The 15,830-nt window shown below is 39.5% G+C and overlaps 1 protein-coding gene across 2 annotated transcripts in view; it reads left to right on the top strand.

The window, feature by feature from the left end:
• The first annotated feature begins 255 nt into the window (after positions 1-255).
• Positions 256-15,830, top strand: part of myo1d (myosin 1D) — a 94,797-nt gene continuing 79,222 nt past the window's right edge. For both annotated transcript variants that reach the window (XM_029456155.1, XM_029456156.1), the window contains exon 1: positions 256-696. In XM_029456155.1, the coding sequence (XP_029312015.1) occupies positions 602-696 (95 nt within the window). In that variant the 5' untranslated portion in view covers positions 256-601. The remainder of the gene's footprint in view (positions 697-15,830) is intronic.

Consider the following 15,830-nt stretch of genomic DNA (forward strand, 5'->3'; position numbering starts at 1 on the left):
AAGTGAGGCCAAAACATAACGCTTTTTTTCTCCCTGTGTTTTACAACTTAGAGGTAGCGCGTCATCACTGAAATATGTCTCAGAAACAGTGGGGCTGTGGTCTTCAGAAATATTTGACCAGTTTGACCAACACCTCTCCGCAGGGCGGGGGGCGGGGATAGGAAGAGGCGGCTTCATTCCTATTGGTGGATGGTCGGCCGGGAAGACAGGAGAGAAACTCCAGCAAAACGTACGGAGCTGGCGCACGATGTAAGGGGAAGGTTACATTTTTGCGTAAAGAGGAAACTTTGTATGGACATGAGGATATTTTTGGGATTATTTGCTTTTCCTAATAGAAAAACCGGATTTATAAGGAAAGAGGCATCGTTTAATTCCACTATTTAAAGCTACAGGGTATTTTTCTAAACAGTTTTCGACCTTAATAAAATATGACTGAATTACAATTTGACGAATGAAAATGCACATTGAGCACACAGCTGTCCACTGAGGAGAGGAGGTGCTCACAGAAGCCCGCCAATGCTTACTTTTTGTCGGCACTACAAAGCAAGTTGTTAAAAAAAAAATTGTCCACGAGCTTCAGTAAGAAAAAAAAGGTATCAGCATGGCAGAGCACGAGAGCCTGGAGTTTGGAAAAGCAGATTTTGTTCTTTTGGACAACGTGTCTCTGGAAGAATTCATGACTAACTTAAAACTCAGGTAAGTCAACCCTGCTGCGGTCATTCACCTTTGTAAATCCACTCATGCTCAGGAAAATAAAGGTTAACTGAAAACACGTTCAGGTCTGAGTTCAAACTTAGCTTCTAGCATCATTTTAGCCGGAATGTGTCTAGTTGTCACTTTTTAGCCCTTCAACAGGTGCTACCTGGTTCTTTCAGAGTGTAGCTTTGTCTTGCACTGTTCGGCATTGGTGTTCATCTAAAATATACGATTGAACACAACTTGCCAAACAACCCAGCATGCCAGTAATGCTAATGTTGTCACTGCACCTGCAACGATACTGTAAGTCACTTTGTATTACAATTGTTGGGTTGATGCCACTGCATTCATTTGATGCCTTGTCTCGACCAAACCGGTAATTCTCTTTGGGAAATGAGGTACACACACACACACACACACACACACACACACACACACACACACACAGTGCACTGCACCGATTCTCATGCAGACTGGTTTCTATCAGCTGTGTTGTCAGTGGCTCGGTGTCAAGCATGCGTTGTGAATGAAGAGAGCAGTTGCAGGTTAACGTTATGTTTCAGATGGGCTGTGCCTTGGAGTCAGTTTCACCATCTTCTTTCATCACCTCTGCCATCTGTGAGGAAAGTGCCAACTGATCCCTGATGTCAGTTTGAGAGAGCTTTTAGTGAGCTGTGTGGAGAGTCATGGTTCAGTAGATGTCTAAAAGGACATCATTAGTGTAGCTTTCTACAGTAAGAAACTCATTTGCAATAAGAGAAAGTTGCCTTAATAGTGGGTATTTCACAGCACAGTGGAAGGTAATATTCATATCGTTAAAGTAAATATTTTGTCCAAGTTTGAATGGGCTGAAGATATTATGTCAACCAAATGTAAGGACATTTATGATTAGAAAGTAAAAATATGTCCTTGAAACGTATAACATCTCTCTTATCTGGACACCAAAGATTTCTCAGGTTGTTTAGTTTTATATGTTTGAGTTTGCTAAGTTATCTCAAAAGCCTGGATAAAAAGGTAAATTGACTATTGAATTTATCATTACTTATATTTTTCCAGGTAACAATTATGCTTTATCAGTAATCTAAGATAAAACTTGATTCTTTTAGGGGACATTTATACGTTTCCAAAGTACAAGAAATAGATAAAGCGCTGTTCAAAATAACACATGACATTCAAAAGCTTTAAACATTATATACATCACAATACCAAGGCAATATACATGCCATGACTTAAGCATTGTGCAGGAAGCTTTGCGCATATAGTGTATATGTGCAGAAGTTAAGAGTAGTGACGTGAATACTGTTGTAGACATGGAGTTATTCTTAATTTTTGGATTCTTTGTATTGGATCTAGTTCATATTAATTTGCAGTGCCTTGTAAGCCCATGCAGGCTGGGCATACTGTATTTGTATGCATGACACATTTAATAAAAACTTCTGCTTCACCATCGTAGATTGATAGATAAACTGAATTTTCAAGCCAGTCCCCGAACAGTATTCTAGACACTCTGCCAGCAGTGACTTGTGCAATAAATATTTGGATGATTTTAAGGATGCAGGTTTCTCTAGTTGGCTAGTAGGCTGCATGTTTTCCCTTCTATGGCCAAATAGAGTGAGCCACAGGGCTTTCTTAAACTTACAAGAAGGAATGTCCTCCACAGCAAAATGTTTGTGATTACTTTTCTGCCATCAGGTTTATAAATGAAGATAATATTCATCTGCTTGTTATAAGCGAGGGTAATGCAATGCAATCTCTTTGCCCTGTGTGCAACTGATTGTTGATGCCTGAAAGTCTAATCCACTGTGTTTCTCTAAATAGTTTGTGTCCACATTTCCAAACTTTTCATACTTCATTTGCATCAAGCATGTCAGTGTGCTAATGTTTGAGGTTCAATTCAAGCTTAGAAATGCATTATATTACGCAAATGTCTGCCTGTAGGGACAATTTGAAGAGTTTAATAATGTATCCTAATATGTCAGAAGGAGGGTTGTGTATGATTAGTTCCTGACGTTGTCAGAGCAGATATTACTTTGATTGTAAGGCTGCAAGTAATAATAATTGTCATTATTGATTAATCTGCCATTTACTTTGTTGATTAATTGTTTGGTCTATAAAACTTCAAAATATTGTGAAAAACTGACTTTTGTCAGTCCAAAACCCAAAGATATTCACTTTAATATTAAATAAAACAGAGAAAAGCAGGAAATGTTCATACTTGAGAGGCTGAGCAGTTTTTTGGGTAATTTATGCATGAAAAATTACTCAAAGCAGTTGGCGATTATTTTCCTGTTATTCGACTAATCGTCGCAGCTCTAATTGACTTTAAAGTACAGGAAACAATATTATTCTGTAAAATCAACTATTAGAAGTTTAAATTCCAAGTTATTCTAATTCTATTAGTTATTTTCTTTTGTAATATTTCATGAAATATAAAAGTCCTAACATCCCAAACTGTTGCTGTTTCCATCTGCTAAATGTTATGCTTTTCTAAATGTACCTTGTCTCCCAACACAGTACATTGAATATCTTTGTCGGTTGGACAAAACAAGACATTTGATGATTCAAAGAAATAGTGAGGGAGCTTTTTTTCACCGTTTTCTGATGTGTTTCTTTTCCGACTGAACAATTAATCGACTTAAACTGCAATTTATCTATTTAATTGGATAAATGTGAAGCAGAAAATGTCTAAGAGAAGAGAGTGCCTGGTGTACAAGTCTGCATGTTTCATATAGGATAAGGCAGTTCTGGTTAACAGTGTTTTTATAGCCATACCTCTTAAATTGGATAAGTTGGCCTCAGCAGGCCTCTTTTTCCCAACTCTCTCCCATTTCTGCCTGTTTGCTTTCCCTCCTGCTAGACAGCTCGGTCCGGAGATGGCGTGTGCAGATGGTTATTTGTAGAGGGAGTGACCAGCCAGGAGTGCTTCCCTTTTGCTCCTTTTCCTGTATTCTGAAGGTGCGCGCATGTGTTTGCCTGGGTGGGAGTGGACAACTTCAAGGAGCGGTCCAAAGAGCATGAGGCATCTAATGGTCTCCATTTTCCTGTTACAATTATCCAAAACAAGTAGGGCTGGCTGGAGCACGTCTGCACATCTCTCCTGGGTGTATTTTACGCTACATGTGGGAACTGAGCCTCACAGTTAAATGCCTGGCATGATGAGAAAGACTTGCTGCACACCAAAGTTCAGCTATAGACCCACTTAACAAAATTAATGTATTGAATTTTTTACTGAATTAAGTACTGGAAGAGCAAATAAAGTGTTCTGTGTGTGCTTCATCGGGCTTGCTCATTTAAAAGCAGAACTTGTGAAAATCCTCAAATATTTTTATTTGAAGTGGGTCAAAAGCTGAGCTTTAGTGTGCAGTCAGACGTCTTTTAGTTACTCTCCCAGTGCCAGAGTTTGACTATCTACCAACTGAATTACACTGCGGTGCAGGGGATTTCTACTTGTGCCATTAAGTGCTTGCCACGTTGAGTAGGTAATGAAGTCCCCAAGAGGCTGCATGTGAGGCATATTTTGGAAAAGATTGCTTGTTTCCCCCAAGTTGACATTGACTTTGTTTGACTTGAGGTTGAACTGTGTGGCTGGTTCCAGAGAGCCTCCCAGTCTCTAAATAGAGCCCGCAGATGCCCAGTCTCTTTTATAGAGATGTCTGGTAGGATAAAAGTTCAAGCCAAATTCCTGTAGGGTCTTGGAAATGTTCCCTAAATCAACCAGTCAGCTGATAAGATTTCTTGAGCTGAAACTGTGCGGCACAGCCCATTGGCCCAACGTGTATTTATGTAGGAGAATCTACTGATTAAAAATGACGAGGGTGGTTATAGATTGGAGGGAATTGTAGTATCAAAAATACTTTTTTGTTAAAGGTGATTGCTCTCTTGATTCTCTAAATTGATTTTTAATTGATGCCCACAGGGATAACCGCAGTGAGTGAAGGAGGCTCTCTGCATACTGTAGGTCTGATGGTATTGTAAGCTTACGTATTTGTGCCAGGCACAGTTTTACTGCAGAAAATGTCTTTATAAGGCAGCGTTGTTTTGTCTGTCCCTCGGAATCCAGAAATAAACATTCCTGCCAATCTGCCATGTGTTTTCCCAAATAATTATGGAAGGCTTTCTTCAATTATTTTTCCAAATGTGTATCTAATATTCACGATTTTAAAAAAACGGACAGTCACTAAACAACTTTGTACCTGTTATAGTGCAGTTGAATGAAATTGGTCAAGAAGAACTTGAAAGGGTCTGAGCTTCACAGGACTGGATGTTTGTATTAATCGTGTTGACGTACATGACGGGTGGGGCTTATATCCCGTTGCAAAACACAATAACAGCCCAAATATGTGCACTATTTGAAAGTCAGCTTAGCACACAGCACAGTCTGAGTTGCCCAGATGTGGTATGCACAATTATCTGGTGCAAATATCTTCAACCAGAGGCTAAGAATTCTTAGCTCAGGGCTGCACCCTCCTTGGGTTTTTCCAGTGGGCTAGTAATAATAATTCTCAAGATTTATATCTATAGAATATCATGTCTGAATAAGTGAAAATATATTCCGAAAGCTCCTGTTTATTTGACTGCTTGAACTGCTCTGAGGGATTTGACCTTTGAACCCATCTATGTGGAGTTAAAGAGGACTTTGAACAGGAAGTCTCCAATAATACGGAGCAGGCCAACGGAGCAGGAAAGCTGGCATTTCCCCCTCGCCTTTGCTCCTCACGTTTCATTGTTTCCTGCTGCTCCTCTTCAGAGCTGAGTTGGGAATCCTATGTGCAGACAGACACACGTTCTTCAGAGTTGCATAACTCACAATTCAAGCCTTTGACGTTAAAGTTGTCACTTAATTTCTAGTGTTTCCTGGATTTGTCCTTGAACAGGCAAATTATTCTCATCTGCTGTTTTAAGGAACAATGGTTCTCCTGTTTTAACTGGGCGGTAGACTAGAAGAGGTGTGGTGCAGATGGGGACAACCCGACTCTTTCGTTCTTTCTCCTGTAGAATAATCAGAGGGATCTAAGTACCCATGTGGCTCAGGTGGAGTAAGGCTTGTCAGATAGAGAAACCCAAGGTCAAGAGTCAGACTTTGTACTGTGACATATGGCTCAATATATAAGCCTGTCTTTATTTGCAGTGAAAGCCATGGTGATACTGGAAACATCTTTTATGTCATAGGATCCTTTTAAAGTTAAAAGCATTGGCATTTGGCATCAAAGCATTTTTAGCCTGGGGTCCTTAGCTTGATCTCACATATTTGCTTTTTTTCATGACTTAGTTCAATCCTCAGCAATGAAACCAAAGTCCATGTGAAGAAGTTCTGTCTGACATATTCTTACCCTGCAGCAAACATGAAAATGGGTATGCCATGCAGCAAATGCCTCTAAGAATATTTAATCCCAACCCGCTTATTAAAGTGTTTTCCTCTTAGTGGTGGTCAGTGACTGGAAGAGAAATATTTATAGATGAATGCTAAAATAGATGCTGTTCTCCTGTTAGCTTCCTGCAAATTTAGGCAGAAGCTCTTTCCCTTAGCTAGACCAGCAGCGAGTGAGTGCAATGTCAATTACACTCATAGGCTTAAAGAGACAGGATGTGGCCAATTGTGCTAGTAAATTATGCTTCTATTATGTCTTCTTAGTCAAAACTTCATGAGAACTCTTTATGCAAGTGTTGTCTCAGTTCCTCAGACTGACTCTCAGGAGATTGTATTCTTATCATGGAGAAAACAAGAGTCTCCCCTGAACTGAGGGATCCATAGAAGGCTTTTTGAGAAATGCCTGGTAGGCCTGCTCCCCTGCAATCCAGCAGTGAAAAGTCCAGTCTCGCCACAAGAATTTCCATACAACCGTCTGTAATCTGAAACACATTACCATCCTTACATAAACAGGGGCTGTGCTTGTGCAGCTTTATTCCCCTCTAAAATAAGTTCACCAGCTCCCAGAGACGTCTCATTTGTGGATTGTCTGAGTTGGCAGGCGGGGTCGGGAGCAGGCCATTTAGCACAGGCTCAAATTATTATTCTTTTTTTGGAGCCTCTGTCAGTTTCTTGCCTTTTTTATTTTGCCACTGCCTTTCACCATTTTCTCTGATAACTGTATTTCTCTTATAGTAATGTAATATGTGTTTCTTACGTATATATATTTTGACAAGGAAGAGTGGAATATAAAAGACAATATATCGATTTTGATACCTCATGAGTCCAACAGTATTATATAAGTGCAATGTTGAATGTTTTCATATGATAATAAATGGGGTTTCATACATTTTATAGAACGTTAATACCTCAAACCAAGGTATTAAAAAAAGTTTTGGTATCTGTACCAAAATCCAAGCATTGTATTGCCACCTGTATTATTGAAATGATCAACTGATACTCAGCCCGAGTGCACTGCTGAGATGAAATGGTCTTCATGACTCTGTTGAGCAGTGGATATTTTTTCAATATCCCGGAATTTAAAATGATCACCCTAAAAGCATAATATAATATTAATGACATCGCCCATGCCATGGTTGCTGTCACTGTCACAGGATTTAATGCTGTTAGGTGACTCATTAAAGCTTTCTGGCTCATGATTTAACAAGCAACCTCATCCTCTGTCTGCAACATTACCCCAGAAATCCTTGTTCTCACACAAACACATGAGACATGATGCATTCATGCAACACGCTCATCTCCTATCTGAGCCTCATTCACGGAAGCAATGAGTGTTACGTTCTTTAGGAACCACCCTGCATGACATCATGTGGAAATCCCTAATGATGTATGTGACTCACATGGCTGATGTTGCACATGTGTGTGAGCGTACGGTGTTTTCTTTATGTATGTTTGTGTCCTCGGCTGTGATGTCATTCTCTGCTTCCTTCATTGTTGCATTGTTCTCTTGTCCACCTGTTGGAGCTGTGCCCTGAGCCGCGGTGCGGGTGGAACAGCTTACTCACTTTCACAGCCAGCCACACACACACACACACCCATATACACACACACACTGGGCTGGATTATTCACTGACACTTTTCAGTGTGCACACCTTTTTAACATTTAACAATCTTTAAACCGTGGTGGAAAATTTACATTTACAATTTTGAGGCACTTGTACTTTACTTGAGTATTTCCATTTTATGATACTTTATACTTACACTTTACTACATTTCAGTGGTAAATATTGTACTTTTTACTCCACTATATTTATCTGACAGCTGCAGTTACTAGCTACGTTTTCTATTAAAATTTTACTTTAAAAAAACATGACAATCTTATAAAATACAAACTACACCCCTTTGCTTTCAGATGGCTGTGAATTGTTAGCAGTTCCACTTTAGGGTGATTTGAATATAATGTTTTTTTCTTCATTCCTCCTTAAAGTTTTGAAGTTCAAGTTTATTTAGTTGTCTTCCAAACCATATCCATGTAAACACAAGACTCACAAGACTTCAAAGCACAAGACATATAAAGTGTGTAGTGTTCCCATTAATCATCTCCAAACCTCAGATTTATCTTGTGATCCTTTGGAGGGTAACCTCCATTTAATTGATGCATATATATTAAAAATGTAATGTGTGATCATTTCAGTACACAAGTACTTTTGATACTTTCAGTACATTTTGCCAATAATACTTATATACTGTTACTTAAGTAGTCTTTTGAATGCACAACCTTTACTTGTAATGGAATATTTTTACATTGTCATATTGGTACTTTTTGAGCACTTCTTCCGTCACACGTCCTTAAAGGAACAAGTCTTTGCTCAGTGTAGTTAATAATCCCATTGTGTCTATTCCTGTCCATTTTCCCTCCCTCTTTCTAGTCCCATGCTATGTTATTGTATGTCCATCTGTCTGTTTTTGTGCTCTTCCCTGCCCTTCTTTTAGCGCTGCTAAAACTCATAGTGCCTTCCTGAAATAGCATGTTGAGTAATGTCTGGTTCTTTTTGGCTAGGTTAATTTATCTTTTTTTTCTCTCTCTCTTTTTCTTAAATATCCATCCAGTCATCCCTTTTCATAGCTGAAACCACTGTGATTTTTACATCATCAGTGTGTTAAAGCATCAACAAGTTCTGCATGAGGCTAGCAGCCAGGTCCTTCATTTCACCAGAAAGGCCTTTTATTGAATTTTGGAAATTTAATCAGATTGTGTGTGTGTGTGTGTGTGTGTGTGTGATGGCTGCACTCTCAGTCAGCAAAGAAAGGAGGGTCAGCCACCTGATCTGCAGCCAGGCTGTTCACACATGGCTCCCATTTCCCATAAGTATCTAATAAGACCTGCCACCCTCATGAAACATGCTGTAGTGTGAATTGAGGAACACAAGTTGCTAAAACGTGGTCATATGACTTTGTCTTTAAGTGTGCTTGTTGCAGAGGATATTTTTTAAAGTCCTGCAGAGTGCATGCAAGATAGATGTAACTTTAGCTAAATAATTTCCTGTCACCATGAATGCCTATGAAAAGTCTAAATCCACTGAATGCTGAACCAGAGAGCTGACATCTTGAGATTTTGCATCATTTAGAGCCAACGTTATTGTGATAGTAATCTGGCGGCTGGAGCCGTGGCATCGAGGTCCCGCCCACATACCTGCCCAAACCAATCACGAGCCGAGCATGGCGACTGCTTGTTAGCATGAGCCACCTGGCTGCTACGTTAGGCTTTGTGGAACCCCTGTTTTTGTAGAACCTGACCTGGTAGATACTTCTGTAGTACGACGTCAAGCAGAGAAAGAAGGGGGCTTCTTATGAAGTAAAGCCGCTGAAATGGATGAAGAAATGCTGCTGTAACCTGTCTGTGCATGTGAAGTTGGAAAATGTGATATTATACCACTTGAAGTATCTTGAATCTATTGTGTGATATGGTTTGAATCGATATCACAGTATTAATTTCAGTTTTCAATAGTGATGTATGTCATGATATGTAGGTCCTCCACGAGATAAACAAAGTCTGCTGTTGCATCAGATACAGTAGTAGCAGTCGCGTCACATGCCACAATATAAAGATGATCATATTGGGTAAAAAGTCAAGAATTTCAATGTGTGTGGACATTAATTGTGCTTATTTCTGTTGTTGCTGTTGTCTGATTCAAGTGGAAGATAGCCTAAGATTGCGCTGAAATTATTTTTGCTTGTTTGGCTTTTTGAGCGTGTTTGTATCCCATTCTGCACATCCCCATGTGTTGGCTTATTGTTGTGTGACAGGTGGGATGATGTGTGCTTCTCTCTTAATAATTGGATATATATAAATCTATAATATATCATTAACCCCTCAGACAAACATGGCTTCATAGAGGGCAGGAAAGTGGACACAGTTGTCTTCAAACCCGATCCATTAAGTTTTAGAATAATATAAGTGTCATCAGGACATTGTATCACACAGTCTTGTCTATATGACGTTATATGTATTTTTTATGTTGGGAAACATCTTTGTTGTGAAACTCTTAAATGCACAGGGTTTTTAAAACTTTACTATGAGCACAAGAATAAGACTTACCTAATCTGTCTCCCTTCTTCAGCTTCAGTGCAGGCCAGCTGTGTCTGTAGCAGGGAAACTACCTCTTCTGATTCTGGGAGGAGATTGATGTGGGCCTGAGGGAGGGTGGATGTGTTATGTGTTGATGGGCGCTACGTCTCCTTCAGACAGTCTGGGAGCTGCTGTTTACCACTAAGCAGGCTTTACAAAGCAATGGAAAATCCCCTAATGCAGAGCCCAGATGTCTGATGGCTGCAGACCGTGAAGGAGGCCTCTGTCACACTGTACAGTATATAAAAGAGTGGAGTAGAGCCACACTCATTTCTGCTGGGTCCCAAAAAATGAAAACAAGAGTGAGACAGAAGCCCAGTGTGATGTTAAACTGTAACTTTGGTCCTACAGCAGAGTAGATCTTTATTAGCCTCTAAGGAGCCATAGCTGTCATAGAGTTGATGAATGGATGTCAAATAATATGAAATGAGAAGCCAAGTTCACCCATTAATCATCGAGACCTCATCTTAATTTTCTCCATGAGCGGTGTGTCACAGCTGCTGACCGTCTTAGGCAAATCAGTGAGCTCAACTACAATAGCTAACTTCTCGTTGTTTTTAGAATACCAGAATGCACCTGTCCCCTTTACCTCACGCAGTCTCTTTGAGTCACGACACAGTTTAGAAAACGATTGTAATCTGCAATACAAGTATTTTGATGAATTTACTAGAAAGATAAATGAACATTTGAAGAGTCAGAACTGTTTGTTTTTGTTGTGTTAACAATAGTGATGTCAGTTAGGTCAGAATATAATTTTTAGTCAATGATATAATTGAGAGAAGTGAAGTCACTGTTGCTGCTTTCCTCAGAGCTATCATCACTTATCATCTGCCAAACGTCCTAATCCAGTAGGCTCTGGACTATACTAAGATTTCTCATCCTCCAGTGAGTTTATTTGCTGTGACCATAAACTCTTGATCCCTTTAAACAGGAGAGGGTGGTGAATAATTAAATTACTCCAGAAGGACGAGTCAAAGAGAGAGATTATTGTGAAATACTTGCAGTATAAAAGGTTTTTTCTTCTATTACAAGCCAGGGTTTTGCACTACATTTAGAGTATGTCCTAAATCTGTCTTTATAACATTATAGAAAGAATAGAACATATTCCAGTCATGCGGATTAGATGAACAACAGCATGTTACCTGCTGCTTTATCAATCATTATCAATTTATCTTTTAATTACAACATTTAAGAATGGCTAGGATGGGTTAAATGCAGAGTCTAAATTTCACTTTAAAAGAGGATTCATAATCCTTAATTTCCATGCAGACGATGCAGTGCCTGCTGCTCTGTAAGACAAGCATCTTTTTAAAGACGAAGATGTCCTTTACCCAGCAGCCATGGGGATAAGCTCTACTGCATACTGCTGTTAGTCTAAACAAGAGCAGTGATAGTAATGAACTCCGAGATAAAAGTGGAACAGACACAGATTATCTCCCCTCCGTCATAATTCCTACACTGACCCTGAAGTTCAAACGCATAATGATTACCGCACATGCAGGCTTGTGCCACAGATTGCTCCATACAGCACCAATATAGGATGACGTACAGAAACACGTTTTTCTCCCCCTTTTTTAATCAGACTCCTTCATTACAACAACTTTAATGGCATAAGACACAAACAAAAAGTGTATTTAAGTCTAGATAAACTTTCTCTGTAGCCTTGAAATTCTGCTTTACAAGCAGAAGCTAACAGGCTGATAAAGTTTTTTATGATTCTTCATTGATGCGGCACTTTTTTTGGATTTGCTCAGCATAAATGCTCTTAAAATTTAAGTGAGAAAGTTGAGTGTTCGAGGCAGACAATTATAAAAAATGACATGATTGCACCAGTGTGTCCAGCCTCAGGGTAGAGATGTTGAGGGTGACATTCTCACGTCATTATTTTAGTCACATTTACCTCTTAATTCTTTTCTGAAGTTTCATTTGGTTGGGGAGAGGGGAGGGATTGTTGGTGAGACAGTCATAAATTGCTCAGGCTCCTCCCTAAATTAACCATAAAAAAGACCCACCCAAACAAGATTGGAGACAGTGGTTGTGTGCGGCTATGCTCTGTAATTCACATCTGAGGGGAGTGTGTTGTGTGTGTGCGTGTAGATGTGTGTGGCATTAGGATTCCTCTGGTATTTTGGGGGCAGACAGAGTTTCTTGGAAAAACAAGTCTCCCCATGTGCTTTGTGCTAAGACACTTCTTTGAAGTCACTTTTGAACATTTATCTGATTTTGTGAGTGCATGTCTGAATGAGCTGAGGTGGAAGGTGGAGGGAGTAGAGATGTCTGTAGAGATGTAAGAATACAGCCAACGTTGATTAGAGTTTTAATTGGAATTTAAAAGCACAACAACTCAAAAGAGTATCATGACACACAAATCCTAGAGGATATTACTAAAGCTTAACTAAAAACACTTATTTCCAAAGTGGTCCTCAATGGAACACTATGAATGCAGTGCAGCTTCAGGACCAGAGAACCAGGCTCCTTGTCTGTCTGTCTCCACCCATCCGTGACTTGCTAGCTAACATTAGCTAGTTGACCTACTAGTAGTAGGTAGTTTATGGGTTGTAACATTAAGTAAGACAGAGAGAGAGCAAAACATGAGTGACTAAGAACAAACTCCCTGCATCACGGTTGCACACATTACGATGTTCCGCATGGGTCAGCTTTAACTCTCACCGCGGTGTTTGTTAGTAGTAGTGCAGAGCAGAGCTATTATGTTCTAACATTCAACATTTTAACTATTACCAAACCATAAAACCACAAGCACTCGGGAAAGTCTTACATACAGGAGGGTCTGATCATACACTCGGATCATAAACTGTGAAATTCCGCACACTAAAATTCAATTCATGAGTTTTACCTAATGCAGGTCTGAGGACCAACACATTATAAATAACTGAACACAAGCGATCGACATTGTGCAGGATTTGTTTGGTTCTTTCACAACTGTTAACACACTCAATCATTTTAAAGTCATTTCCAGTCTTAAACACCCAACCGGATTTTGTTCAAGGTGTTTTAATGTATGCAATGTTTTAGTTCTTTTGCTGAATCCAACAAAGCTGCACAATAGAAGTAGCATGAAAATGTTATATCGGCACATCCCTCGGTAGGAGTCGCACAAATCATCAGAGGTCTCACAATTTCTGATTGCTGCTTGCACGTATGATCTTTCTTTCTATCTTCTTCAACACAATCTTTCTTTCTCCTTTTTCTCTTCACGCATACCTCCTCTCTCTGTCTATCTGCCTGTCTCTCTCTCTCTCATTTCCTGGCAGCTCTTGGGAGGGGTCCTTTTGGAAATAGATCACAGGGCTGCAGGTCAGACCAGTTCAGACACACTTCCCCTCACAGCTGGACAGACTGAAAGATGAAGGGGTAGATGGAGGATGATGTAGAGAGAGAGAGAGAGAGAGAGAGAGAGCTGCGCTGTTACACCTGAGGATTAATAGACAAAAAAACCCTCCCTCTAGTTTTATGCACTTTTAAACTTTAACAATCTTTATCTACCGTGCAGCTTCAGGTGTCCCGATTTGGTCAAAAAAAAAAAAAATCAAATTTAATTCTGATTTTGTTTCCATGCAACTATAAATAGCATTTCTAGGAGACTTCTTTGACCCATACAACTCTCTAATCTCTGTCCTGTGTCCATTTAAATCCAGCTAAATGAGAGTGGAACAGATGGATCAGTTGACATGCACCAAATGATTGATTCTCTTCTCTTCTCCCCATGGAAGGATGATGCGCACAAACATGATTTGTAGAGGCTTTTTGTGGGTGGAAACACCAGAGCACCTTCAGGCCTTTCACTGATTCAAACTCTGCCTGTGTTGTTCTAAACTGTGCAGCTTCACAAAGAGCCGACATGATGTGTGATGGTTTGAATGCGGTTTGTTTGTCTAGTGTGTAATGTTTTGGTATTGGGTGGGAAAATTAAAACTACAATACCAGACTGACACTCCCAATATTTATACAATTATCCCCTTGACATGTTCTTGAATGAGGTAATTGTTTTGTCTGAACTCTACTTCATTTTTTGACACAGAATCTAGCATTATTTGCTAATCTTCAAATAAGTGAAAGATGTGTAATAGAGTTCGGAAAAGTCATTCTTATGGTATAAATGAGTCTCTACTGGTTCAGGAGGGTGTTTTGAATCGGCAAGAGTGTTTGACAGACGTGGACCTAATGAGATCAAGTTTAATTCACTTGACTATAAGTCAAGAAGTTGCCTTTGTCAGCTCAGAGGGCGGCAGGTGAGCCGCGAGAAATGCATAGAAAGATATGGAATCCATCTTTTTTCACAGTATATGGCATTTGAAATATTTAAATATACAGACGGGTGACAATTGACAGTAAAATATAACTAAATTGGGTTTCTTCGTAAGGGTCACCACATCCCTCCAGAACAGCTTCAATGCTATTCAAACTAGTGTTTTATCACTGATGCAAAGATTCTTAAAGTCTAATAGTTCTGCTCATTGCTTTATTTACTCCCCACAATGATATAATACAAGCAGATATTCGGTATTACAAGAATAGAAAAATGATATCACTCTATACGAGTGGAATATTTGAATATATTGCATTTGTTTGAATATATTGCAACAGTATTATTAAATATTTATGAGCCATCTCTGGTTCAGATTGATGTACACGTTAATTTCCTAGAACACCCACAACAATGTCCAATATGGAAAACACCTGAAGATGTTTTCATTATGGACAGCAGACTCCGTCACCTTCTCTACATGCATCCCCAGCTGGGACTTCAGACACACCCCTCCCATCATGTACACCATTGTTGACGATCCCCCAAAAGCTATTGTGCATGTACGTTAAGTGGGCAGCTCGCCGTGTTGTTCCATGTAGGGGGAGACGTCTGAGACAAAGACGTCCGATTGACATTTGAACAATGGAGCGGGCACACAGCAGCCTCCTGACTGCGGGGAGGGAGGACACAATGGCTCTTTTACTGTAGCACCAGGGGAGGAAGAGCCAGCATGTTAGCTTAGCTGCTCAGAGAAATGATAGTGGACCTGCTTATTCTATGCAACACTGACAGACAGATGGTTGTTTTAGATTTTGCTGTACTTTATGTTGGGTTGTAATTCATACACGTTTTAAATTAGATTCTCTGACCATGTTTGGATGTGCGGGTTTTAGCTCTAAAACGAGATAATGTACATTTTTGCTGATACTTTTTAAATAATAATGATAATACTTGAGAATTTTACATTACCGTTGAATGATACTGGAGTTTAAAGCAAAGGTTCACACAAGTCTGTCTTAAAACAATAGTCAGGTTCCCATGTTAACATGAAAACTGGTTTTCTTGCTGTAATAATTCCTCCTGTTTTTTCCTTGTGTTTTTTTTTGTCATCCTTTAAAGTGGAGACTGTTTTGAAAAGTCATGACTTAAGTCCTCATAACGTTATATTGACAACAATTATTGCCGACTTGAAAGTTTGATAGTTTGCTGCTTGACTAAGAGCAAAACATGGAAACAAATGGTTGACATAGAAGGAAAATGTCATCTCCAAGACACAGCCGCATAATTTGTCAAATGATAAACTGTGATGCAAAGTGTACATGATTTGTGGTAAATGGGCTTAAACATGCAAAATCTTTGATTACTGTTTA

Source organism: Cottoperca gobio, chromosome 19 (genome assembly GCF_900634415.1).
Source record: "Cottoperca gobio chromosome 19, fCotGob3.1, whole genome shotgun sequence".
Classification (NCBI taxonomy): domain Eukaryota; kingdom Metazoa; phylum Chordata; class Actinopteri; order Perciformes; family Bovichtidae; genus Cottoperca; species Cottoperca gobio.